Source organism: Podarcis gaigeae (genome assembly GCF_964106915.1).
Source record: "Podarcis gaigeae genome assembly, chromosome: 15".
Classification (NCBI taxonomy): Eukaryota; Metazoa; Chordata; class Lepidosauria; order Squamata; family Lacertidae; genus Podarcis; species Podarcis gaigeae.
Genome location: NC_139692.1, coordinates 23,036,309 through 23,061,883, shown reverse-complemented (window position 1 = coordinate 23,061,883; position 25,575 = coordinate 23,036,309). Strand labels below are relative to the sequence as shown.

Below are 25,575 nucleotides of genomic sequence, written 5' to 3'. Positions count from 1 at the left end.
AGCAACGGTGCTGTTTCCCGAACATTTTAGGAGCGCAGTTAGTAGGACCAAAGTGTCCACCTGTCATTCAGCTCTGCCACATAACCCACACACCTCTGAGCTGTATCTGCAAGGCTAAGGCGACTTGACTTATAAGGTTTCATCAACCATTTACAATCACTTAGATGCAGAGATGCTAGCAAGTGGGTTCAACATCAGGGGGCTTGAGTAACTGGTGGACTCTATAGAGCAGGCACCCCCACACTCAGCCCTCCAGATGTTTTGAGACTACAGTTCCCATCATCCCTGACCACTGGTCCTGTTAGCTAGGGATGATGGGAGTTGCAGTCCTAAAACATCTGGAAGACCGAGTTTGGGGATGCCTGCTATAGAGGAAGCAGCTACTGGGAGCTGTTGCATTCATGCCCTGTTTCCCTGGGGCATCTGATTGTCTACAGCAGAAAGCAGGATGCTTAATTAGGTAGGCCTTTGGTTGATCTTTTCATCTTCTTAAGAATAAATTTTAGTTCAGCTTTATGCAGAAGGTTTTTTTTAAAAAAAGTTCAGCTGGTAAGTCACCCTCACACGAAAAGGCTTGATCCATATTTGCACCAAGGATGTGCTATGGTTCTTAGTATGGTTCTATGATATCCTTCCTCAGCTGGGCATGTGGAGTTCTAGATTGAAATCTTCACTCAGCCATGAAGTTCACTGTGTGTGCTTGGGCAAGCTGCTGTCTCTTTCAGGCTTCTTGACTTCCCTCACAGTGTAGATGTGGGGATAGCCTAGAGGTGAAAGAAGCATGTTGTACACTGCCCTGAGTTTCTTGGGAGGAGAGGCATGAAATAAAAGTAATAACAGAATATCAGAACTGGGAAGGTAAAGTGCTTTCAGTTACTAAAGCGTAAGTAAAAAGAAAAGTTCAGCGCAGATCTCTCTTTTCCCCCATTCTGAGTGTGATGCCAACTGCCTGGGGTTAGAAATGAGCTTTCTCTGTGAGTAGGATAATCATAAGTGTTTGTTTCCTTTCTCTCCCCAAAGGCTTCTCTCAGTGCCCACAGCACTCACTGCTGTCAGGGACTTTAAATTTTACTTGCCATATTAAGGATTAAAAACAGAAAGCTAAGTTTCTCTGTGTTTCACACTTACAATGCCATCAGAGATTATTTCTTTTCTTTTTGCTGTATTCAATATACCCCATTCACAGTTGATGGCTGTTATTACCTGTTAAAATAAATCCCAAACCAGTTAGAAGAACAACATTGATCCTTTCCTCTACCACTTCTAGAGTCCTTAACACAAGTATCATCCCTGCCCAATCAGTGGCCACAATCCAATACAGAGTTAGGAACGCTTAAACCGACTGAAAGAACTTAAGAACACTTAGTGTTTTATTGTGGCCAATGACAATATAATACTAACTTAACCAGTTGGCAAACTCCTCCAATGTGGATAGAAAGAATGGAATAAAGTGCATTAGCCATAGGCAGCTACATATCCTTCCCCCTTATGAACTGGGACTCCAGCTACCTCTGAATATCAAAGGTATAGAGGGAAAAAAATCCTATATTTATATAGAAGGACATATTTTATTTCAGTACATTCAAAAACAAACCGGGGGAAAAAAAACCAAGAACAGGTTATTTGACCTGTGTTCATTTGTCATCACTTTGTTTTTCTTCCTTGTATTTTTACAATCAGGAATTGCATAGAATTGTCAATCAGGAAATCGAACTCCTCCCACGGAAAACCTGCAACTGCTCCAAACCGTTGCTAAGGATTTCCTGGCTGTTGGTCCATTCTTCTCATAGGTCTTCAAAAGACACCATGGACATTGCTGGTGTACCTTCACTCAGTGATATTTCATAGCAAAGAAACCCTCTTATAGAGGATGATGTCTAGGTCATAAGTGAGTCTATTGAACTTGGGGATGGTGATTTTTCATCTTAAGAAAAGAGCTGATCCACGGGCACATGTAATAAATCGTGAGGACCTCTCTCTTAACACAGTGTTAAAACTTGACTTTCAAAAGCTGACAACCTGGGTTAGTTAAATTCTACCACCCCCTGCTGGGGGGAGAATACAGAATTCCACGTCCCCAACCTGCTCTCCTACTGGTTAGCTTTCTCAAAAATGTGTAAAAAGAAAGACAATTGTGAAGGGGGGGGGGAGTTGTTTAAGCAAGCAAGACAGACACAGGTACCCTGAAATTCTAGGTGTTATCAAGGCCTCCAAGTTCAGTGTGTTAGTTGGTTTTTGGTATTTGTAACTCTTTGAATGGACGTTCCTTGTTGGTGGCTGCTCTTATATGGGACTTAACCCTTCCCCTCTTCCGCAACCTCACCTGACCCTGGGAAAGTGGCGTGAGCTCAGTACCTGAACTCAGGAGTGCTGGATCCCTCTAGGTCCTGAAGTTCCAACAATAAAATAAAGAAAATTATCCTCCCCACCACAAATTCCAAAAGAAAAGAACTGCCACCCCCCCATGAAGAAGTCCTTGTGGCAATAATGTTTTTTTTCTCCTGGTTTAGGATATTTGTGACTCTGGTTGCCACCAGCTCTGTGTGACCCCCCCCCCATACCCCATACCTCAAGTTTCTGAGGAGCAGGCTGTTGAGGAAGGGTCCTCTCAGCCTAGCTAGAGGGGCGTTCTCTTAACGTTTCAGAAAGTAGGTAGGTTAGATACTTTCTCATATAAGACAGGTAACAAAAGTTCCCATTGGGCTCAGCCCCCAGCCTAAAGCTTTGATTTGCTCTTGGCAAACTGGGGTGCCTCTTTATTAATTTAAAAAGAGTTCAACACTGTGTACAAGTCTCATGTTCTGTAAAATGGAACATTTAGCTTCTTTTGCTGCCGCCGTCTCTCCGCTGTTTTACTCAGGCTCACTGCTGTTTGTTGCTTTCTCCCATTCCAAGCTCTCGTCGCTTTGCACGGGGGAATCTGGCCCTGGCCGGACCCGAAGGCCTTGGAACCTCCGGCATTCTGGACACACCCGGATGTGTGTGCAACCCCGAGCGACCAGGACGGCTTCTTGTGCAAGTCTCTGGGCCAGCTGCTCGGGGTCGCCGCCACCACAGAGCTTTCCGTTGCTTAGCATGGTCGTGGTGCGGGCCCTCCGTTCTTCTTGTATAACAGGGCGAGTCCGTATGATCCCCCCTCGCCTCCGACGGGGGTGGAAACTGTCCTTGCAGAGAATGATGCTACGCAGCTCTGTCACCATTTCCTGGCAGACGGATACCTATCAGAGGCCCAAGAAAAAGAAGAGCAGTTTCAGAAAGATATTGTCCCAAGGTCACTGCCCCCTCTATCTTTCTGGTTTCCTGGGGGCTCTCTCAAATGCTCAGTAACCCTTTCTCAACAGCCTGCCTGTTTATTATGTCACTAGACAAATGTTTTTCTTTGTTTCCTGGGCAAAACTGCTGGTCCATCTTTGGATCCTAAGATCCTTGCGACCACATCAGAACTGGAGTTAATCCGCTCCACTTCCCAGTGGGGAGGAGTTGTGGTGGACTGCATGGCCACCCACTCTCCACCGGGGGCGGGGGACCTTGTCCCCTGTTGCCTGTGGGATCCCGGCCACGTCAGAGCCCGGCCAGTCAGCCTGCTGGCCGGGGCCGTTTAAACGGAGGAGCGAGCCAGAGGACTTCCTCTTTGGCTTGCTTCCTCAATCACCCACCCTCCCTCCCTATTTTGCAGGTTAGGCAATGGTCTTGCTATGGACTTTGGTTGGTCGCCTTGGTTGTCCGAGGGGCCTAGTAGGAATTTTTACACTTGGCAAATTGGCACTGGCCACTTGGTTTTTGCCTACCTCGTAGCAATCGTCACAACTTTGTTAGGGTTGCGGTTAGGCATTGCTTGACCTTGTGTGGGAGAGGGGAGGTGTGGCCATCACCTGCCCCTCAATGCTTGAGGGTATTCCGTTAAAGGAATCTGGGGGTGTTGATCTAGTCTGAAGCCCAGCTGGGGAGCTAAGGCCTTGACACGACCCCGACGGAAACACCAGGGGGAGCTTGAGTTGGTTCGCATCAACAGGGCTCCCCCTACCGGTGGCTTACCCTTACTGGACTTCCTGCACAATGGGCAGGAGTCAGATATAGTCAGGTCCAATCAATGCCCAAGCCAATACTGCTCACATTCTGTAATTTCAATAATGTTGTGGCCAAAATTTGCCCAATAACATAAACCTAATATCCGTGTCCTTGTGTGAGTTATTTCCAATGAGAGGGTGGCTGCGACATGCAAATCATCCGCAGTTGAACAGCCCTGTTTGGTTTAAGCCTCAATAACACTTTGGTTTAGTTCTTACTGGGATGATGAACCTGTGTCTGTGCTGCACTACTTTACCCACGGAATGCTCTCCCATCCAAAAAAGAATAGAAGTCCCTGCATGTAGAAAACTAGATGGAGACAGATTCAAGTCTAGCTTTTGTACTAGCTTTCTCTGTGTGGGGTTTTTTTGTTTTTGTTTTAAATGAAGGAGCATTCAGTCAAGAGGTGCAGCCCAGATACAGGTTTACTCACATCAGTGAGATGTGAGGACTAGGTCTTGGATTCTTCATGGGTTCTAGAACTGGAGGTCTTAAGCATATCAGCACTTGCCCTGGAACCTTCTGCTGCTCTAAGCTCCCTCCCCTTCATTTAGTAATACATGAGTTTTATGTCTCTCTCACATATTTTCAGCTTAATTTTATTTATTTTCTGTAAGCAGATAACACACATAATGATGTCACATGATCAAGGCATTTTCTATAATTCGAACCAAGTACAGTATATGTATATTAGAGATGACGTGAAAATGGAAGGACTTGCATGAACCAGGGGGAAATTACAAAATAAAAATCCAAATTATTTTCCTGACTTCTACTAACAATAATAACCATGTAATATGCCTGTGAAGATGGCGACAAGTAAGGCTGCTTGTCATCGAGTTCTGCAGTATGTTTTAGTTTCAATTTGTTTTTATCTGAATAGTTTTAAAGTCATTTGGCTCAGCAGTTATTGTTAATTGTTACATACAACCAAGGAGCTTATCTGTTTTACTTTTAGGTCGGCTTAAAAGCCATACATTTTAATTGGAGGGCAGGCACTGAGGGAGCAGCTGTTTTGGCTCAGTATTTTTAACTGATAAGAAACACTTAGAACAGGCATCTCCAACCTGGGGCCCTCCAGATGTTTTGGCCTACAACTCCCATGATCCCTAGCTAACAGGACCAGTGGTCAGGGATGATGGGAATTGTAGTCCAAAACATCTGGAGGGCCGAAGGTTGGGGATGCCTGACTTAGACGATCATCTTGACTGAAGGATGCACTGCAGTTTTAACAGTTTTATCATGATTATTACACAAGCGCAGCTTCAGATAAAGCATCCAGAACTTCTTTGCCAAACTTAGTCCAGAAATATATGATGGACTACTGTATCTCAGCAAGTGAGACAGAAGTCTCTGTGAAATAGTTGTGCCAACATGTAATTAATATGTCTTACGTAGACAGCCCTGTCCTCTTCAGTATTTCTCAACCTTGGGTCCCCAGCTGTTTTCGGACTACAGTTCCCATCATTCCTACCCAATGGTCTTGCTAGCTATGGATGATGGGAGTTGTAGTCCCAAAACAGCTGGAGGGACAAGTCTGGGGATGCCTGCCCTACACGCATTATGTTTATTCTGCAGAATGGCAAAATGTCCAGGAAAACTATGTGATCTTCCCTTCAAGCACCTGTAGTCCAAAAACAGCTGGAGACCCAAAGTTGGGAAACACAGCAGGGGGCTGGAAATGCCTTCTCCCAAGTAATAGCTTTTGCTACATATTCCTCTAATGAAATCTTAGCTAACTGGTCGATTGATCCAGACTTGCTAGGAGCTGATATATATGCTGTAAGGCAACCTCAGCTTCTTCTGTATAACAACATGTCAACTGTGTAATAACAGTCTTGGCATAATAGACTTGGCCACAACAGAGACTGAAACTCCCTCACTGTGGGAACTTTTACGCAACCAATGTCTTCTGTCTAAACAAACAGGAGAAGGAATCTTTAGTAGAACTGATTCATTGGAAAAGAAAGTTCTGGGTTTGAATGCCAGAATTGGTACACTGGTCGGGTTAGTTGAGACAAGAATTCTGACGGTGGCCCTGCAAGATACCTACCAGCAAAGAAACTAAAATTAGAGATGGTTTGAAGGTACATCAACACGGGGAAAGGTTGTTTGTTAAGTCCCTCTCAGATTCAATAACGAAAAGGTTAAATGACATCTGTTGAGATTAGAACTTGAGCTCAGAAACCTGCTTTTACACTAATATGAATCCTCAAGAGATGGACTTGGGGGAGTTGTTTTCCATTCTTAACTTGACCCCTTCTGATCCAAGGCTACTGATAGTGGATGAGTATGCTGATAACCCACTTGCTACCTTCCAAGGAAATGATCTTGGGCTGTCACCTAATCTAATTTGTTTAAGCCCCAATCTGGCATCTTTTGATGGATCTGAAGACTTTAGGTCAGCACTCTGCATTTCCTGCTCCCCAGCACAGAAGGGAGGAAAAGGCAGTAAATCGTTCTACCCGGACACTGAGGTGGGCCTTCTGGCAGTTCCCTCACTGCTAGAAGCCAAGTTACAGGGAACCAGGCAGAGGGCCTTCTCGGTAGTGGCACTCGCCCTGTGGAACGCCCTCCCACCAGATGTCAAAGAGAACAACAACTACCAGACTTTTAGAAGACGTCTGAAGGCAGCCCTGTTTAGGGAAGCTTTTAATGTTTGATGCATTACTGTATTTTAATATTTTGTTGGAAGCCGCCCAGAGTGGCTGGGGAAGCCCAGCCAGATGGGCAGGGTATTATTAATAATAATAATAATAAAAAAATACTGGGAAAGGTAGTGAATGAGAGAGTAAGTCCAAATTCCAATGATAATACTTTGAGAAAGAGTTCCTCAGATGTTCTACAGGTAATCATTCATAACCGGCCAGTGAAGAAATCCAGCGGTATAATGAGAACGATCTGAATTGCAAGCAGGAATTCAAGCAAAATGCAGGTATTGGAAGAAATATGCCCAGGTTAGAGACCCAACAATCCTGCCCTGCTAGCAATCTATTTTCCAGAAATCAAAGGGATTATCCATCAACAAATGCTCAAGATAAGCCCAGGCCTAGGGGTAATTATAGAAAAAGAAATTATTATACCTTCAGCTCTCCTTTAAGATACCATAACTGACTAGAAAACATCCAGAAAGGTCTTAACATTCATTCCTGGAACCTGGCGGGTTGGGATAATAAAAAGGCGGATAAAGATTGAGCAGCGATATTCAAGAGAACGATATAGTAATCATCTGACAAGCTTGTGTCAACTTTTTATGGACAAATCTCCAAATCTTGTTGGTGTCTTCCAGCAAATTGTCACAGAACTCAGGTCCTATTTGATAACGTCTACAATTACTAACTACACACAATCAACACGCCATGGCTGGTTTGACGGTCAACACAAGGTGGCTAAGAAAGTTCTGGCCAGGCAATTAGAGATTCGCATAAGAAGCCATGAGAGGAATCCATGGAAAATTCTATCTAACATAGATTGGAATGCAAAAGTCTGCTCAAAAACAAAAAGGTGTATATATGAAAACCCAGTGGCAGGAATTGGGACTAGCAGTAATGGAACAGAGGGAAGATGATTTCTATGAACTAGTGGCCCGGGGTGTAAACAAAGTGATAATCATAGGAAGCCTCAACTCCTAACTCTGATTGGGTTAAATATTTCTCCAATACATTTGGTGGTTATTCTGGGCAATCACATGTAGCAGCAGTATATGGATTTCTCAAACCTACCAAAGCATTGTAACGAGATAAAAGCCCTTATTTCCTACCTGAAATAAAATAAAGCTCAAGGAGAATATACACTTTCATCCAAGCTCTATAAAGAATATATAGAATGGTGGATGCTTATCCTGGCTGGCTTGTTTACCACAATAAAAAACACGGGACAAATGCCCTCTGAATGAAAAAATGAGAATTGTTTCCCTGATTTAGAAGAATGGGGTTAGAAATGATCTACAAAACTATTGGCCAATTAGCTTGTTAGACATCTCCTCAAAGCTCTATGCATGGTCTCCTTCTTCAAAAATTATCAGATTGGTTGCAAAATAACATTATTCATGAAGAACAAGCAGAATTCAGAGGACACAGTACCATTGATGCTTTACTCTGAACCATATTATAAGGAAATATACTAAGAATATTAAGAACAACCTTTATGTAGCCTTTACTGATTTTTCTGCTGCATTTGATTCTATTATTCGAAAAAGACTGGGAGAAATTTCAGTTTGCCAACATCGACTGCAGACGTCTGCTATTGATTCAAGAACTATGCAGCAATACAGAAATGAGGGTCATAGTAGGTTTAAATGGTATTATGACTGATGATTTTAAAAAATCACGAGGAGTGAAGTAAGGTTGCATTCTGGCTCCCGTACTTTTAAACCTTTATATTAATGAGTTGGTGCCATATTTAGCCAACGCATAGAATACTTGGTAGTACAGATAAAAATAAATCACTTCATACTGATTTAGCACCTTTGAAAATTGTATGCTGTTTTCTGCAAAGCTTATACAATAGTGGCCGTGTTAACATAATATCTCCTGGCTTTTCCAGGGCTGCCGCCAACTCTCATTTGAAAAGGGAGCTTTTCTGTTATCATAAGCGTTCATTCTTTGTCCACACAGTATATATTGGGCACAGCCGCTTCCTTCCAAAATCCAGCAATATCAATTTTTGCTGCTGAAAGCAAAAAAAATGCCGAAATGTTTTTATAACAAGTTGGTTTTTTATAATTCCCCAGTGAGCTGAACAACACCATGGGATTTTTACGGTACCTTATTGTTTAAGACATCCTCTGGCTCACCACCACAGAAAAGCCATTATTTATCACATGTGCAATAGTGTGCCTCTAGCTTTAAACTCTTCCAAAGAAGCACTACAATGGTTTTGTTTTTGTTTTTTTAAAAAAAGCTCATTTTAAGATGTATGAGATTCTACAAAATACTTTCTGTTCCCTTTGCACACCATAAAGGGAATGTATCTTATCTTATTCTCTACAATACTTAGAACTTGTTTCGCTTTTATTGAGTGTCCAAAGTACCCCGTTCTCACCATCCTCTCATCAATGCAACAACTCTGGTAAATAAATGAGTAGTTTTGTCCCCATATTGCAGATCGTAAGATTCAGGAGATGGAGTGACTAGTTTAATTTGTAGAAATTTCCAATCGTCCATTCATATACTGGTTGCTTGTACACTAAAGGTAAGCTAAAGGGACCCCTGACCATTAGGTCCAGTCGTGGCTGACTCTGGGGTTGCGGCGCTCATCTCGCTCTATAGGCCGAGGGAGCCAGCGTACAGTTTCCGGGTCATGTGGGCAGCATGACTAAGCCGCTTCTGGTGAACCAGAGCAGAGCATGGAAATGCCGTTTACATTCCCGCCAGAGCTGTACCTATTTATCTACTTGCACTTTGACGTGCTTTCGAACTGCTAGGTTGGGAGGAGCAGGGACCGAGCAACGGGAACTCACCCTGTCGCAGGGATTCGAACCGCCGACCTTCTGATCGGCAGGTCCTAGGCTCTGAGGTTTAACCTACAGCGCCACCTGCGTCCCTGCTTGTATGTTACTGAGCCCAAATCAAGGAGTTAACATTAATCTTCAAAGCCCTAAATAACATGGGACTGGAATACTTGAAAATAGTGCCTCTCCCTATATCACCCTACCTGGACCCTACCTAAGACCTTCAGGAAAGACCCTTCTGGAGGGACCATCACTAGGTGTGGCGCATTGTGTATTGGCTCGGGAAATGGATCCTCTGTTGTGGCACTTGGGCGATGGAATCCTCTTTCCTCCATCTGGTGCTATTGCATATGGCTTTATATGGCATTATATGACTGAAGATGGACCACTTCACCCTGACTTATGGACCTATGGGGGTGGCTGATCTGTATGCTAGCTGTAATTGAGGAATGCTCATCTATAGGTTTGGGGTTGGTTTTAATCTGGTTTTAATTTGTTATACAGGCAATGACTGATTAATTCCCATCTGGAAGATGTGTGATCACATGCATGGTGCTGAACCCAGCAGTGATTGAAAATGCCAGAAAAAGGATGGAATGTGGGTGGGGCAGGGGTGCTTCCACCGACACATGCGGGGGCTGTGAATGGAACACCTACATAAAATAGTTGTTCACTATACTGTGTTTTTCATAGTTCTAATAGATGGGTAGGCAAACTAAGGGCTGGGGGCCGGATCCAGATCAATTGCCTTCTCAATTCGGCCTGTGGACGGTCCAGGAATCAGCATGTTTTTACATGAGTAGAATGTGTCCTTTTATTTAAAATGCATCTCTGGGTTATTTGTGGGGCAAAGGAATTCATTCATTTTTTTCCCAAAATATAGTCCGGCCCCCCACAAGGTCTGAGGGAGAGTGGATGGGCCCTCTGCTGAAAACGTTTGCAGACCCCTGTTCTAATATATATGCAGCTATGTTTGTAAACTATCCTGGAATCACATGTGATAAGGGGGGGGGGGGCTATAGTGAATTATAACAGAAAACAGCAACATCACACTGTTACAGTGGTGCCTCGCAAGACGAAATTAATTCGTTCTGCAAGTTTTTTCGTCTTGCGAGTTTTTCGTCTTGCGAAGCACGGTTTCCCATAGGAATGCATTGAAAATCAATCAATGCGTTCCTATGGAAACCGCCTTCAGACCAGGTCCGGGGACAGTCTGTCCCCCGACCTCTTCTGAAGGCTGGGGGGGGGAGGACAAGGGCTTTTCTTCCCACCCCCAGCATTTTAAAAAACCCCGGGACAGCAGAGGACTTCTCCGCTGTCCCGCGGTTTTTTAAAATGCTGGCGGGCGGCAGTGCTGCCGCCTGCCAGCATTTTAAAATCGCCCCGGGACAGCGGAGGACTTCTCCGCTGTCCCGGGGCGATTTTAAAGCCCCCGGGAAGGCAGGCGGGGGGGGAGCAAAGACTTTCGCCCCCGCCAGCCTTCAGAAGAGGTCTAGGACCTCTTCTGAAGGCCGGCGGGGGGCGAAAGTCTTTGCTCCCCCCCGCCTGCCTTCAAAAGCCGTCCGGGATAGCGGGAAGCGCTTCCCTGCTATCCCGGACCGCTTTTAAAATGCTGGCAGTGGGGAGCAAAGCCTTTCGGCCCCCGCTGGCCTTCCTGGACCTCTTCTGAAGGCCGGAGGGGGGGGAAGGCTTTGCTCCCCACCGCCAGCATTTAAAAGAGGTCCCCGGAGATTTCCCTATGGGCTTTCTTCTTGCGAAGCAAGCCCATAGGGAAATTCGTCTTGCGAAGCAACTCGCAAATGGAAAACCCTTTCGTCTTGCGGGTTTTCCGTCTTGCGAGGCATTCGTCTTGCGGAGCACCACTGTACTTCCTTTCTAAATATATTGACTTACGTTTGTTAGCACTATAGAGCTCAGTCAGATAATTTTAGGCAAACATTTTGGTGCCAAGATGAGTTGCGTCCGTAGTCCCAGGAAGCCCTCCCCCTCCCCAAAACCCCATCATTCCATGTTGGTTCACTACAATTTACAGCCCCAATTATCTACAGCTTCAACGCTTGGTGTTTGTTTGAAAAATTGCCCTTGTGATTAGTAACAATGACATCACCATAGAACCAATCATATTTCGCTACGTGCTGATATAAGTATGGGCAGACAAAGCTGTTTTAGAGTAAGGGCATGACTTTTGCAATAGACGTTACCCTTGCTCTGAACTAGATTCATTTGCTTGTGTCATCGTCATGTAGCCAAGTATGACTGGTTGTGTGATAAACAAAATAATTGTATTTCAGACAAAAATCATTCCCAATCACTCATTCCATTACACAAAATAATCATTAAAAGGGTCCATAAAAGATGTCCAAAAATGGCAGACATAGGCAAGGGGGTAGGGGAGGAAAATGTTTGTAAAACGTACCCATTCTGGTTCTGCCCTAGTTAACAGGGAAATATCTAGAGCTAACTTGGCTTGTCAGCTATCCAAAGAAACATATTGTTACCAGTATGTGGAGTTAGAAAAAAGTTGTTGCCTATTAGGATGCCACTAATGAGAATGTACACCTCAATATGTACCTAGGGATTTAATTATTATTTTTAAAGAAATGGATATCTTTGAAATCCAGTGCTATTCTTAGTTGTGCCAAAATGTAACAGAAAACATATGCATAGAACAATATGTACATTTCAGTCAGATCTGGTTTTATATTAAATGGACATGTAGTAAGTAACGTGAGAAGAAACATTAACATAATTCATCATAGTAAAATGAGAAAAAAGTCTCTTGGTGCTGACACAGAGAAGGCACTTAGTCATCTGAATTGGCAGTGTTTAAAAGCAATGTTAATTGTAATGGAATTCAGCTCCAAATTTATTGGAATGATTAATTCTCTATATATTCTGAGGCAATTGTGAATCACGTATTGTCAGTAATTTCTTTTGAAAAGAGGGAGAAAGCAGAGCTGCATTCCTTCCCTGTTTTTGTTTAGTAGTTCTGTTTGTACCCTTTGCTCCCGAGAATCGTAAAATAGTAGGTTATAGCAGTAGCTTCAAAAACATGAAAGAACAGCCAGCTTGCAGATGATACCACTTTAATTTAGAGTAGCTATATTTCATGAAATCAAGACAGAACTGAAGGAATATCAGCGTATTTGAAGCAGCAAAGTTAAAGTCAGTAAATCAGAATCATTAGAGAGATATTTGATAAGTAACTTAAAATAATATGTCAAGTATTTATCATATAAATAGTTAGTTACTATATGCTGGGGATAAATATATCTTTTGATGGGACAAAAATATTTAGTTTAGTTTAGTTTCTACTGTTCCATGCTCCCAAACCTGTGTTTGGGAAACTACAACTCACCACTCCTATGTACTAGGAAATTCATCATCAATTCTACAACTTGGCTTAAATTTAATATCGATTAAGAACTAAATGGGCCATCATTGGACAATGAGCCACTGGCCTGATCCAGCAGGCTCGTTTTAGGTTCTTATGTTTGTAACTTCTTTTTCATTGGCAAAAGATTGGGAAATGTGAATACATCAAAACGAATGTGGAATGAGATCAGCAAATAGGTAGCCATCTTGGTTTCTGGCAGTGGTATTCTACAAACTACTTTTTTCAATTCTATTCCATCAACTATGAGGGCCACTTCATATGTTACACGATTTTCAGCACAAAAGCTATATTCTCCTGCAGAGTGAAGCCACACTTAATAATGGAGCTTAGCATATTGGACCGAGAAAGGGGAAGGAGGAAGAGAATGGCGTATAAAATGACCAACACACAGATTATACGCCTGTTCCTACACGGAAGTGCTTTTCATATTCAAAATGTACCACAATGTCTACCATTAACATTGAAATACCCAAGCCATATTTCTTTATGCCAGTATCCAGATTATTCACAGTCTTATTCCAAGCTCCACCACTACATTTTCATAGGAGACATCACTCACTGAAACAATCAGTCTTATTTAGGATTTTCCTTACATTTGAGAACCCATCAGATTGTTCGCTTGGTACCCAACACTTGTAAATCACGCTTGATAAAATGTTAGAATGGACACCTGGTGGAAGCTTACCTCAGAGTGTTCAGAGTGTCGGAGGTTCCATAAGAACTCAAGCATTGCCATAAAAATCGCTACGATTAAACCACATATCAGAACCACAAAGATTCCACCTATATTCTCCATTCCTAGGCCTAAAAAACAAAGCAAAGAAAAAATAGGAAGAACAACAATATTAATATGCAGGGATTATTTTCCAGCTTGAAATCAGTTCCAGCACCTCTCAGGTGGCTGCCATTGCCATTCTAAGAGAACGAGAGAGATGTTCATGGTGAATACTGGCATCTCTTTTTCTAGAAAAATAGCACTGTTAATATGTTAGGCAAACTTTTAAGGAACTATTTTTTTTATTCATTGGGGTGAATGGGCTGATCTAGCCCTTGGCTGATTGGGAGCAGGCATCAAGCTCACTGCTCCAACAGAACCTTACTATTCTGTTTTTACTGTCCAAAAACAGTGACTCAGGTGTTGCCAGAGAGCAAGAATCTGTCTTGGCTCAAACCATTACCCTTTTTGTCTGAAAGTGAGCTAGAAGAGACCTTATAGAGCACAGGGCAAACTAAACTGTAAGTGTCCTGATGAAAACTCTATCAACAGGTGGATTTAGGGCAGTGCGAGTAGTGTGGTCCAACCAGGCGCACAACCGAGGGTGCTTTCTCAAAGCCCGGTAAGTGCTTGCCTGGCTTTGGGAAGGAGGTGTGAAGGCTCTGACAGGGTCCTAGAGTCCTACTTACTCCTCAAAGCCAGGCAAGTGCTTACTGGCCTCTTGGAAGGAGGTAGAAGGGCCCTAGGACCCTGCCAGAGCCCCACACCTCTTTCTCAACTCCTGGCTGGGGGCTGCTGGGAGGGCACTGGATGGCCTTACACAGGGTGGCTTATTATCAAATTCCACCCCTGCTATTGATGTGAACAAGGGAACAATCCTGCCCTCCATTCAGACATGCTTAGAGACACCTGTGCCAAGTGAACATGGTAATACAGTGATGCCTTGGACCTAACCTGAAGCCTCAACCATGTGAAACACACAGTGCGAATACAAGAACGCCTTAGTTGTGAGTATCAAATGGTGCAGTAAGACTGACGAAGAGTTGGAATACCTCCTGCACCATCACTGTGATTTAATGGTTGTGGAAAGAGAATGTTAGTTATACTCCCTTGCATGTAAAGGGTATATCCATTGTGCCCTTGTGCTAGCAGATGGGTGAGTTTGAATATTGTGCAACCGAAGACTCCAATGCAACAACTGCACTAGTGGAAACTCATTGCAGAAGAGCTTTAGTTATTTCTTACTTATTTCATGAAATGTTTTCAAAAACCCCTCAAAGCATCTGTTGTGCAACAAAAGTTACTAGTAACCTGCTTATGCATTCTGCTGGCACAGAACATTTTGCCAGGGGGGGGGGGCAAGTATACCACTAAATGACTTTAACTTAGTTCTAGATTGGAATCAACCAAGGTTTGTACAAAAACCTTGAAACTACTAAGCGAACACATAAAATCAGGAAATAGAAAGATAGCCATAGAGTATTGGGGGCCCAGCTTCAGCAAGCTACAGTAGGATGAATTTCTCTTGTGATCCACCCTAAGATCTTTTGATGAAGGGCAGTATATAAATCATAATCATAATAATTACTGATGGACAGATGGTTAAAAGTAAGTGTTCCTTTAAATCATCTGACAAATAATTTTCCACTGCAGGTATGCTTGAGTAGTTGATGGAATACAGATAATATAAGCTATAAGAGCAGTCAGATAAATTGTTCTCTACATATACCTTGCCTGGGTCAATGCATTAGACATTTAACAAAGAGAAGCATGTAAATTAAAGAGTACGAAGATGACAATGGAATTATAACATTCGGTAGAAGTAACATCAGAGCATAGCATGTATTTTGATCTGTGACTATAGTGTACAACTATGGTTATTTTTTAAAAGTAGGATAAAGGTAAAGGTAAAGGTACCCCTGCCCATACGGGCCAGTCTTGACAGACTCTAGGGTTGTGCGCTCATCTCACTCTAGAGGCCAGGAGCCAGCGCTGTCCGCAGACACTTCTGGGTCACATGGCCAGCGTGACGAAGCTGCTCTGGCGAACCGGCACCAGAGCAGCACACGGAAACGCCGTTTACCTTCCCGCTATAAAGCGGTACCTACCGTATTTTTCGCCCTATAGGACGCACTTTCCCCCCTCCAAAAATGAAGGGGGAAATCTGGGTGCATCCTATGGGGCGAATGCAGGCTTTCGCTGAAGCGTGGAGAGTGAGAGGGGTCGGTGCGCACCGACCCCTCTCACTCTCCAGGCTTCAGGAAGACACTCGCAGCCTAGGCAGCCCTGCGGGAGATCCCACAGGGATGTCTAGGCTGCAGATAGCAGCCTGCTTCCTGGAGCGTCGGGCGCACTGAAAGCAGAGCGCCCGGCGCTTCGGGAACACATCCGCAGCCTAGGCAGCCCTGCGGGAGTTCCCCGCAGCGCTCCCCACGCTGCGGATAGCAGCCTGCCGCCCGGTGCGAAAGGCGTCCTGAAGCAGAGCGCCCCGCGCGCCGGACAGACATCGGCCAGTTCCACAAGCTCGGGGGACAGCAGGGAGGCGCAGTGCCGCCATCCCGCTGTTCCCCGACCTGGTTAGGTTTCCCCGACCTGCTTTTGGGGGGGAAATAAAGGAAAATTTCCCCCCTTATTTCCCCCCCCAAAAAACTAGGGGATGGAGCGTCCTATGGGACGAAAAATACGGTATTTATCTACTTGCACTTAAGGGTGCTTTCGAACTGCTAGGTGGACCATGTGATCGGCAAGTCCTAGGCGCTGAGGTTTTACCCACAGCGCCACCCGCGTCCCCAAAAAGTAGGATAGAGAAGATCTAATTTGAGATTTCCACTTCGTTCTTAGCTGTAAATAATGATGGAGGAGTCCACAGAACATTTGAAGGGAAATGAATGTAGAGGAAAAATCAACTTGACATATGTTACAGATTGGATCCGAGACATGGCCCCCAAGTGATCAGGTTTCCTCTGTTTCTACTGCTCTGCCGTCTATCTTTTATTGTTACCTTCAACCTTCATGCAGCTCCTTCAAATGCCATCCTTCCCCGTACCTGCTGTTCCTCAAGGGAGTTAAAAGAAGGAATTTGAGAGTTTTAAGGCCTACTGTTACTCATTGCAGTCCTATCAAATTCTACAGGGCCAACCCAATAGATACCATTCTAGGATCCATTTAAACTTTTGAAATTCTGATTTCTCTTTTCTGTCAATTCATAAGGAAGACAAGGCACTTGTCTCTCATCCACTCCTGTTTGAATAACACTAATCAGCAGGCCATGGTCTGCTGGACTTAAGATAAAAACGGTCATAGCCAGTGAAGATCTAAGCAGGAATGGGGATATCTGTTAAATTTTGGTGTCACTCGGTTTCTCATTTTTCCACTCTTAAGTTTACTTCTTCATTTTTCCACCTTAGTTTACAGATTATTATTTTTTAAAGAAGAGTCCTCATGAAAATTTAGTGCAAATTTATCCTGAACTGCCCATTTTTATATGCAGTTCTGCCTAAGTGTCACATTTTTGCAATAATGTATTTTGTATGTTATTTTCCCCAGGGCTTTTTTCTAGAAAAAGAGGTGCCGGAACTTGTTGAGCTTTTTCAGAGGGAGCACCCAGCTAAAGCTGTTGAGATTTTTTTTTGGGGGGGGGGGGACACCACCACATCACCGCCACACAGCAACGATTGCCATGCATATTAAAAATCTCAAGAAGTCCATTGCAAAATTCAGAGACATATGAGTGACAAAGGATGGCTGTGATTCAGCACACACACTATTTCAGAAAGTGCAGATTAGGTAGGTTCCTCTTTAAATGTGAACAGAATCAAACGTCTCCCCAATCCCTGGATCTAAGCAACACCTCTCTCTCCACCGCTGCTGCTTGTTACTTGGGTCTCAGATGGACTTAACTGTTGATTGAATTGATGACCACGAACCATTTGTTGGCTTGTGCCAAGATTATTGTGTACAACTATTAATCACCTAGGACACTTGTAAAATCTTCCTCTCCCTTCTGGAACAGTAAATCAAAGCTTGAGAATCGATGATTTATTGACTTAATTTCTGCACAGCTTTTAAACATAAAGCCTCGCCACCACCCCTTATAAATCATTGACATACTTTGTTTTATTTTTTAAAGTATAGGGTCATTCCTCCCCATTGTTCTCCACCATCCTTTCAGAAGCACCTCTGGGATGTCCCTCCCGCTCAGTAAATCACACCTGTGTAAGCAGATGTGTTTCCAATAGAGTGGTGTAAGAAAGTAAGACGAGTGTTGTTGGACCAGATCAATCTAGCCCAACATTCTGTTCCAACAATGGCTGACCCACAAACAGGGCATGAGCACAACAGAACTCTCATACACAAATGTGCGCACACATGCACACACATTGGTAGAGCATGAGGCTCTTAATCTCAGGGTAGTGGCTTTGAGCCCCATGTTGGACAAAACATTCCTACATTGCAGAGGGTTGAACTCGATAACTTTGACAATCCCTTCTAATTTTGTGATTCCAAGTGGTAAGAATTTTTGTCCCTGGAAGCAAAAGACTTGACTTCCTGTTCCTCCCACTGTGTACTGTAACAACTGCAAGCATTCGGATTGTGCCACAACAACTTTCATCCATGCCAAAGATCCATTAGTACAATCACAGCTAGGCCTGCTCCTAGTCTCCCTTGCTTGCACTACAATCAGCCCACCTGCTGCTTTTTTTTCTGGCTGGGATTTGTCAAAGCCCGCTTTCTTCCTCTGCACTCCTGACTGAGTGACAGGTCTCTCTATCCCCCTTTTCCGCTTCCCTCCATGTCAGCAGCAACCATTTCATAATTTATCAGTTTATTTTTGTCCCTTTGAAGCTCAGTTATATGTTTGAGATGTCAAGATAACACAATTAGCGTTCCATCTCCAGATGTCTGACGCTGGCCAGTCAGGCTCTGGGAAGTGCTTCCATAATGCAATCCTGTCTCTGCAAAAATGGTTAGAATGGCTAGAAATGGTTTAGACATGAAAAGCAAAATCATGTCAGCGTTTCAATACGAAATAATATATTCTAATACTTTGACAAAAGAATCAAGGAAATTATTGTAGATCCCCCTCCCTACATCTTTAAAGATTTCAAATCTTTTCTGGGGGGAGCTGGGGGGGGAATTAGGGAGAAAATACAACCTATTTTAAAACTGTTTCTCAATCCCCCCCCCCCATTTTCTCACCTCTGTGTTCAAGATCAGATTGTTCAGGTCATATAGCTTTCAGATGTCTGCTTCTTTCCCTTGCCCTGTATGGATATGTACCCACAAGAAAATGATTTGGCAGATGATGGGAGTGTATTGTTGCCCCGATTGTCTTTCTCCGTCATGCTTGATTTTCCTGCTTTCCCTTTCCTCCCCAGACTTGCACGGGTCAAAAAGACCCTTCCTATAGCCAGGAAACCTTTTATTATCCAATGAAAAGAAAACCCGTTCTGCTTGCTGCTGAACAACAACAACAACTAGCAATTGCTTTGGGCCGGCAACAGCTCCCAGTTGGGCGATATTGGCCTAAAGTCATGTATTTTACGGTGATTTGCATAACATTTCCGGAAGGTCTTGCCCTTGAGCTCCAGAGTTTTATTATTACTCTGTCACTTGCCCTCCCACTTCTAACCATTTTTAGCTTTGGACCATTAGCCAACAACCTCTTCTGATGAAGTCCCATTGTTGCTTTTAAAGGACTCAGGATCTGGACAGCATCCCCAGAGTGATCTATTTTCTGATGCCGATGCAGTGGCCATTCATTAGAAACCCGTTTGCCCTCTGCTTGCTTCCAATATTTGTCATTTGGCTCTTTTCCGCTCTCTTTGCCCCAGGCAAAAATACACAGCGTGAGAGGCACAGCAGCAGCAGCCAGTGTTTCGGCTTTCTCCTCTCATTATTAAAGAAAGAGATCTCAAACCAGGAGGACTCTAAAATCCTTGAGCTGGAAAGGTGACACAGCCCTAGAGCCTGCAGTCGCTCTCGTCAGTAATAACGACCCCATCCCTGTACATCTTCATTAAGGAACACAGACTGGAGGGAGGAAGAGAGGCAGCTGTAAGTTTTACCTTTCGCTCGATGGTCCTCCTCTTTGGGGCACTGGCCTCCCGCCCACCACTTGCGTTTCAAGATTTCCAAGCGGTTGTTCTCCTGCAGCTGGAGAATGGCCAAGTCAAACTCATCGCGGAAAAGAGAACCTGCAAAGCCAAGAAGGCCCTTTTCAAAGGGGAGCAGAGAACGTGCCTGTTTCTTTCGAGTTTCTTTTTCAAATGCATACCGTATTTTTTGCTCTATAAGACTCACTTTTTCCCTCCTAAAAAGTAAGGGGAAATGTGTGTGCGTCTTATGGAGCGAATGCAGGCTGCGCAGCTATCCCAGAAGCCAGAACAGCAAGAGGGATTGCTGCTTTCACTGCGCAGCGATCCCTCTTGCTGTTCTGGCTTCTGAGATTCAGAATATTTTTTTTCTTGTTTTCCTCCTCCGAAAACTAGGTGCGTCTTGTGGTCTGGTGCGTCTTATAGAGCGAAAAATACGGTAATTTACTTGCAGAGTTGGAATTTGCAAGGCTATCCCTAAACTTTGCATTGCTTTCAGCCTTAAAAAACACACACCAAGCAAACACTTCAGAAAACCTGGACTGCGGACAGCCCGTTGCAACTCCACTCGTAGCTTGAAACAGAAGATTGGGTAGCATTAAGAAATACCCATATGGAAGCAGGTCCCAAACTCTGAATGCAATCTCTGAAAACATCATGAACTGAAGAGCAGTGCTTCTGCTCCTGTACGCTCCTGTCTCCTTGAGAATCCTACTTACGTTTGATGATGAAAACTATCAACCACTCATATTCTAGAGAGGGACGGGTATTTACTTATTACATACCACTGTGTGCTTTGTGTTCCCAATCCCGCTTCCTCCTTAGGAAAGCAGGGAATAGGTAGACATGTACTGTTTTTCCATAATAACCACAAGAAACATGATTTCTTATCTCTTAGAGGCCCAAAGAGAATTCTGCAGTGAGCAAGGACATCACGTCCCCCGACTTAGCACTGTGGATTACTGTATCCAATTCAATTGAAAATTCTCTTTAGGGCTGTTAATTCCCATGTAGGAGTGGGCTCCTGTACATTCACCAACTTGTCAAGGACTAACAACAGGATTTACTAGACATGATCGCAGCAAGACGTGTTTTCGGTTTGTTAAAATATAGGTTGCTGCTGATCAAATATAAAAATGGGAAGATGGGGAGAGATGAAGGGGAATTTAGTGTGGGGAAGAGTGGGCCAAAGGGGGATCGCTGAACTGCACCTCAATTCAAGTTGTACCCCTTCCCTCTGGCAACTTTCCCAGCTGTTTCCCTCCTGGCCTAAGAAGGTGCCTTTTACCAAGTCAGACACATTGTTCCGTTTAGCTTGCTATTTTCTACACTCCTGGCAGCAGCTTTCCAGAGCTTCAGAAAAGCCACTTCCGCCCTACAGAGGAGGTGGGGTTGCGGGCTTCACGGCCCCAGCCCCACGTGATTGGGAGGATTCCCGGCTGCGTCACACCCTGACTAGCCAATTGACTGGCTCTGGGGGTGTGGCCTGCCCTATTTAAGGCAGGAGGTGGCCGGGGATCTCCCTCTTTCCCCGCCTCCCAGCTGTTCCTACTTTTCTCACCCTCCCGCCCTATAAGGTTTCCGTTCCTTGACCTTGCTATGGACCCTGGTTGGTCGCTGTTGAGGGGCCTGGTAGGAATTTTTCCACTTGGCAAATTGGCACTAGCTACTTGGTTTTCACCTACCTCATAGCAAATTGTCACAACTTTCTTGGTATTGGCAGTTAGGCATTGGTATTACTCTGTAGATGGAAGAGGGGAGGAGCGCCATCACCGGCCCCACATATTGAAGGGTAGTCCGATAAAGGATTCTGGGGGGCGTGGCCCTGTCTGAAGCCTAGGGAGGTGAGGGCCTAAGGCATGCCCACAATCGGTGGCCCCGGGGTAGTTCCTAGTTGATGTGCATCAGCAGGACGCCCCCTACTGGTGGTTAACCCTTCCTGGACTTCAAGCGGACGGCTGAAACCAGATATAGTCGGTTAGGATCCGTGCCTAAGTCAATACCGCTCATCACCTGTAACTAATAAAGCTGCGGCCTTAATTAGCCCATTAACCATAATAATTGTGCCATGTGTCTTTATTTCCATTGGGGGGGGGACACTCGCCATGCAATGGGTCATCTTCCCCATCCCTCGTGGGGCATGCTAGAGATTGAATCTGGGACCTTCAGCATGCAAAACTAGCACCTTCCCCAAGGAAGAAAGTCCCACATGGAGAAAAATGGCTGGAGGAAAGGGTTTTTTTTGGGGGGGGGGTGAGGTGGAAGAATCAGGTAAATGGGCCAGTATCCCTTCCTGCCCACTCCTTTCCCCCATGGAATTGCCCTCCTTTAACCCTCCTGCTTTATTTGTTCAGCGGCAATCCACATTCCAACACCTGGATTGTGCAGTTGTCATATCTAGTTAGGTGCTCAGCAGGCCCAGCTTCCTCCACCGCAGAGCTGTGACAGTGCTGAAGTCGTGCGATGCAGCTGTCAGAAAAAAGGATGCTTGGGCTCTTTTGGTGCCGCAGCAAGGTGAAGACAGATCTGCTAACTTCCTTCTTGACACAAAGCTCTTGAAGGAACAAGACTCCCTCCAGAGTAGGAAGTGGAAGTTTGCTCATCTCATGGCAAAAGCATCTCCATACTCCATACTCATTTCAAAGCAGCCATAGTCACCTCTTGGGTTCATCCTCATGCTTTTATCACCCAGAGCTTTTCAGTTTTCAATTGCAATTCTGACAAAGCCCTCAAATGAGCCATATGGGGACATGGGTCACATCCACGCCATTCATTTACAGCACATCCCCACCCTCCCTGCAAAGAATCCTGGGAATGGTAGTTTGTTAAGGGTGGTAGCTCTGAGAAGGGGCAAACCACAGTTCCCAGCATTCTTTGGGGGGTTTTTTCGGGGGGGGGGGTAGCAGTGTGCTTTCAATGTATGTTGTGGATGTGCCCAATGGCAAGAGAACCTGCTAGTCTTCAGGTGTAGCAAACAATTGATTCAACCCCCACTTCTGTTACTACGCCCCTCCCAATTCCATTCAGTTTTTTTCCTCTGCTAAATCAGATTGCTACCACCTCCATTACTGTCCACGGATCAGATAAAAAGAAATCCCAGGATAAAACTGATCTACTCTGCAGCATGGGAAAATTCTGAATTTCTGAATACCTAGGAATGTCAGCTGATCTTCAGCATGCCACACACACATGATGCGTAACAGAATACAGTTAGGGTAATTTAACACAGAAGGAGAGGTTAAGTTTAAGGTTCACCAAACTGTTGAATTAACTTTGCTTTGGGGACATGAGTCTTAATGTGCAACACTGGCAACCAGGGCTGGAAGACGGATCTGCTTTAAAAAGATTTAAAGAGGAGATTTGGCAATTCTGCCCTGTTCAATATTTGGCCGCACTGAACTGCCTCTTGCATCAAACCTCTACTTATATTTAAGGGTTTTTTAAATAAAAAGCATAACTATATGCAATATTTTTTGCCATATATATGCACATAATACCTATAAAAGAGCATATTTTATAAGTAGCAATATATACCTATTTTATACAGTTATATGCATATTTTTAGGTGCCGGTTACTTTAGGAAACCTGGAGTATGTATTCACGTAATATGCATATTATGTCTTTAATAATACACATAATATATACAAGAATTAACCCACCATTTTAGCAGAACTGGTGGTGGTGGGGAATCCCACTCTCTGACTTCTCATAAAGATCAAGGTGTGAGACAGGAATTAGAGACAGAAAAATCTAAAGATAAGCTTGACAAAGATTTTCAGACGATTCCATTCCTACTGGCAACCAATAGGATCCCTCCGGTGTGATATCTTTGTACTACTCTGTGCCGTTGCACAAGTTCCATACATTTCATTGAATATGAACTGGGAAATGTTTGGGTAGATTGTGACCCATTAAACTTAAATTGTTGAAGCTCAGTCAGAAAATTAGGAATGGGAAAAGAATCAAGAGCAGCTCTAGCTGTCTTTGAAGCTGTAGGTGGCCTTTGGATGTTGTATTTTTAACTTCTTTAAAGCATGAGTTCCCTCTTTTCATCCCTGCCCTTGCTGCTTGCTATTTTCAATCGTGTTTCTTACTAATCAACTTGGGAAAACATAGAACAGCTGCTTAAAAGGATAACCAAGCAGGTAGCATTATGGAGAGCCCAAAAGGACCTAATGTATCATTTGCAGGTTCCCCAAATGACCTCTAGTGAAGATTTTCCTTCTCCCTCCAGCCTGAATCTAGTCTGAACAAAGTGTAAATAATGTAAGCAGAGTCAATGGAATATTTCTAAACCTTTCATCTAGGTTGCCACCCAGATGAATGCATTCATCAGGCAATGGTCTATTTGAAGCCCAGTGACACACAGGGGGGCTGCAAAAATTATCTGGCTTCCTGTTCCGAAGCTCTTCCAGCCTATTCATGCCCTAATCCTCCACAGACAGCCCAAAATAGCTAGAATTTTGCTTCACTGCCTACCGACTGGCATGCCAATCCCGTAGCCCTTGGTGTCCAGAAGGCCCCCGACCTGCGTGAGGTTGCAATTGCGCTGGCGATAATACTCGTTCATGGTGGACTCCAGGAGGAAGGCATAGTTGGAGTTGAGCACGCGTGCGATCCCTTCCTCTGTGCTCTTGACAAAGACACTCGGCTGCTTGGAGTACATGTAATTCCACATCCGCTGGTATGTCTGGTACCGAGAATTCTGAAAAACAAAGAAAGAGAAGCCACGATTCAATGGGAATCCTGCTCTGGGATCCACATATTGGCCTGCAATGTTCAGAATATCCCATTCACCAAAGGGTAAGGCGGGTTCCCTCTCCTAAAACTCACTATCAACTCCAGCTTGGCTTCAGTTATGCATTTCATGTACATATTCAAAGCAGTGTGCAACTGATTGCAAACCAGAAGTCATTAAAACAAGCTAATTGAAAGAGCAACAACCTGCATTTACTGAGACTGATACTAAAAGGCAGCAACAGAACAATGAAGGCAAGGCTAGTTAAAATTCAAAAATAGAATAAAATAAGGAAAAAATATTGACAGCATACATAAAGGCAGGAAGAAATGAGGCCCCTCTGAATCTTCCTAGTGTAGGAATTTCACAGCTATGGAGCTACTACAAAAAAAGGCCCTGCACCTGATATCTACCAAGCATAAGGCCAGTGCAGGTGAGCCTGAGGGCATGGCCTCTGCAGCTGATTGAAGTCTCAGGCAGGTTCATATGGGTAAAGGTAGCAAGTTTTCATGTAACCTGGTTCCATATTAAAGGGTAAAGGGACCCCTGATCATTAGGTCCAGTTGTGACCGACTCTGGGGTTGCGCACTCATCTCGCTTTATTGGCCGAGGGAGCCAGCGTACAGCTTCCGGGTCATGTAGCCAGCATGACTAAGCCGCTTCTGGCAAACCAGAGCAGCACACGGAAACACTGTTTACCTTCCCGCCAGAGCGGTACCTATTTATCTACTTGCACTTTGACGTGCTTTCGAACTGCTAGGTTGGCAGGAGCAGGGACCGAGCAATGGGAGTTCACCCCGTCATGGCGATTTGAACCGCCGACCTTCTGATTGGCAAGTCCTAGGCTCTCTGGTTTAACCCACAGTGCCACCCTCGTCCTTGGTTCCATATTAGTTAGGGCCTTAATGGCCAATACAGGAGCCTTAAAGTTTGGAAATCTAACCTTGGAAATCTAACCTAAATCTTGGAAATCTAACCTTTAAATGTGGCCATCAATCAGTTAGAACCTGGGCATGAGGGCAAACAAACATTGCTCAGTTGTTTTCTCAGATGCAAGTGATCAAGCCTTAAGCCTACCTAGAGGCCATAACATCTGATCTGGAGGACCT

At 44.3% G+C, this 25,575-nt stretch overlaps 1 protein-coding gene across 4 annotated transcripts in view; it reads right to left on the bottom strand.

Moving 5' to 3' along the window:
• Positions 1–2,692: 2,692 nt before the first annotated feature.
• The window catches only part of GRIK4 (glutamate ionotropic receptor kainate type subunit 4), a 476,479-nt gene continuing 453,596 nt past the window's right edge, over positions 2,693–25,575 (bottom strand). For 3 of the 4 annotated variants that reach the window (XM_083713950.1, XM_083713948.1, XM_083713949.1), the window contains 4 exons: positions 24,208–24,433; positions 19,701–19,829; positions 13,603–13,721; positions 2,693–3,218 (listed from right to left, as the gene is read on the bottom strand). In XM_083713950.1, the coding sequence (XP_083570076.1) occupies positions 2,853–3,218; positions 13,603–13,721; positions 19,701–19,829; positions 24,208–24,433 (840 nt within the window). In that variant the 3' untranslated portion in view covers positions 2,693–2,852. The remainder of the gene's footprint in view (positions 3,219–13,602; positions 13,722–19,700; positions 19,830–24,207; positions 24,434–25,575) is intronic. The other variant, XM_083713951.1, reaches the window with a different exon arrangement.